Source organism: Antrostomus carolinensis, unplaced genomic scaffold, assembly GCF_000700745.2.
Source record: "Antrostomus carolinensis isolate BGI_N321 unplaced genomic scaffold, ASM70074v2 scaffold30916, whole genome shotgun sequence".
NCBI classification, from domain to species: Eukaryota; Metazoa; Chordata; class Aves; order Caprimulgiformes; family Caprimulgidae; genus Antrostomus; species Antrostomus carolinensis.
This window is the reverse complement of record NW_010323010.1, coordinates 752-1,490: the sequence shown is the minus strand read 5'-3', so window position 1 is coordinate 1,490 and position 739 is coordinate 752. Positions and strand designations below refer to the sequence as shown.

The 739-nt window shown below is 59.3% G+C and overlaps 1 protein-coding gene across 1 annotated transcript; it reads left to right on the top strand.

Moving 5' to 3' along the window:
* Positions 1 to 4: 4 nt before the first annotated feature.
* LOC104526891 (prolactin-releasing peptide receptor-like) lies at positions 5 to 490 on the top strand (the record flags this gene model as incomplete). Its single annotated transcript, XM_010170469.2, has 1 exon — positions 5 to 490. A coding segment is annotated over one exon (486 nt), but the record flags the coding sequence as incomplete, so codon positions are not given.
* Between the last annotated feature and the right edge of the window lie 249 nt (positions 491 to 739).

The window sequence follows — 739 nt, the reverse complement described above, 5'->3', positions numbered from 1 at the left end:
CTTTGCCATCTGTGAGGAGTTCTGGATGGAGAAGGAGATGCAGCGCCTGGCCTATGCCTACGGCACCTTGATCGTCACCTACATCCTGCCCCTCTCCGCCGTCTCCCTCTCCTACATCTGCATCTCAGTGAAGCTGAGGAACCGGGTGGTCCCCGGCCACCCCACGCAGAGCCAAGCTGAATACAACCGCCTGAGGAAGAGGAAGCTCTTCCGCCTCATCCTGCTGGTGGTGGCGGTTTTTGGGGTCTGCTGGCTCCCCATCCATGTCTTCAACATCATCCGGGACATCGACATCAACCTCATCAACAAGGACTACTTCCTCCTCATCCAGCTGCTCTGCCACTGGTTTGCCATGAGCTCCTCCTGCTGCAACCCCTTCCTCTACGCCTGGCTGCACGACCGCTTCCGTGGGGAGCTCCGGAAAATGTTCACCTGCAAGAGGAAGATCATCCCCACCAAGAACTGTGGGGCTGCTGGTGGTGTGCTCTAAGGCCGGGGTCCTGCTCTCTGGACCCTCCGTGTGCTTCGTTTCGTGCCTGGCAGAGCTTTTCCTGCTGCCAGGGGGTTAGGGGTGTCCAACCTGCCCATGGAACTGGAGGTGAATGGGATCCTTCTGCCTTCTCCGGGGGTTTGCAGCCCTCACTGCAGCATCCTTCCCAGTGCCGGGGTGCTCAGCTCTGCTCCTGGTGTGCCCCGAGCTCCCTTTGCACCCAGGACAGCATCTGGTATAACCGAAAAT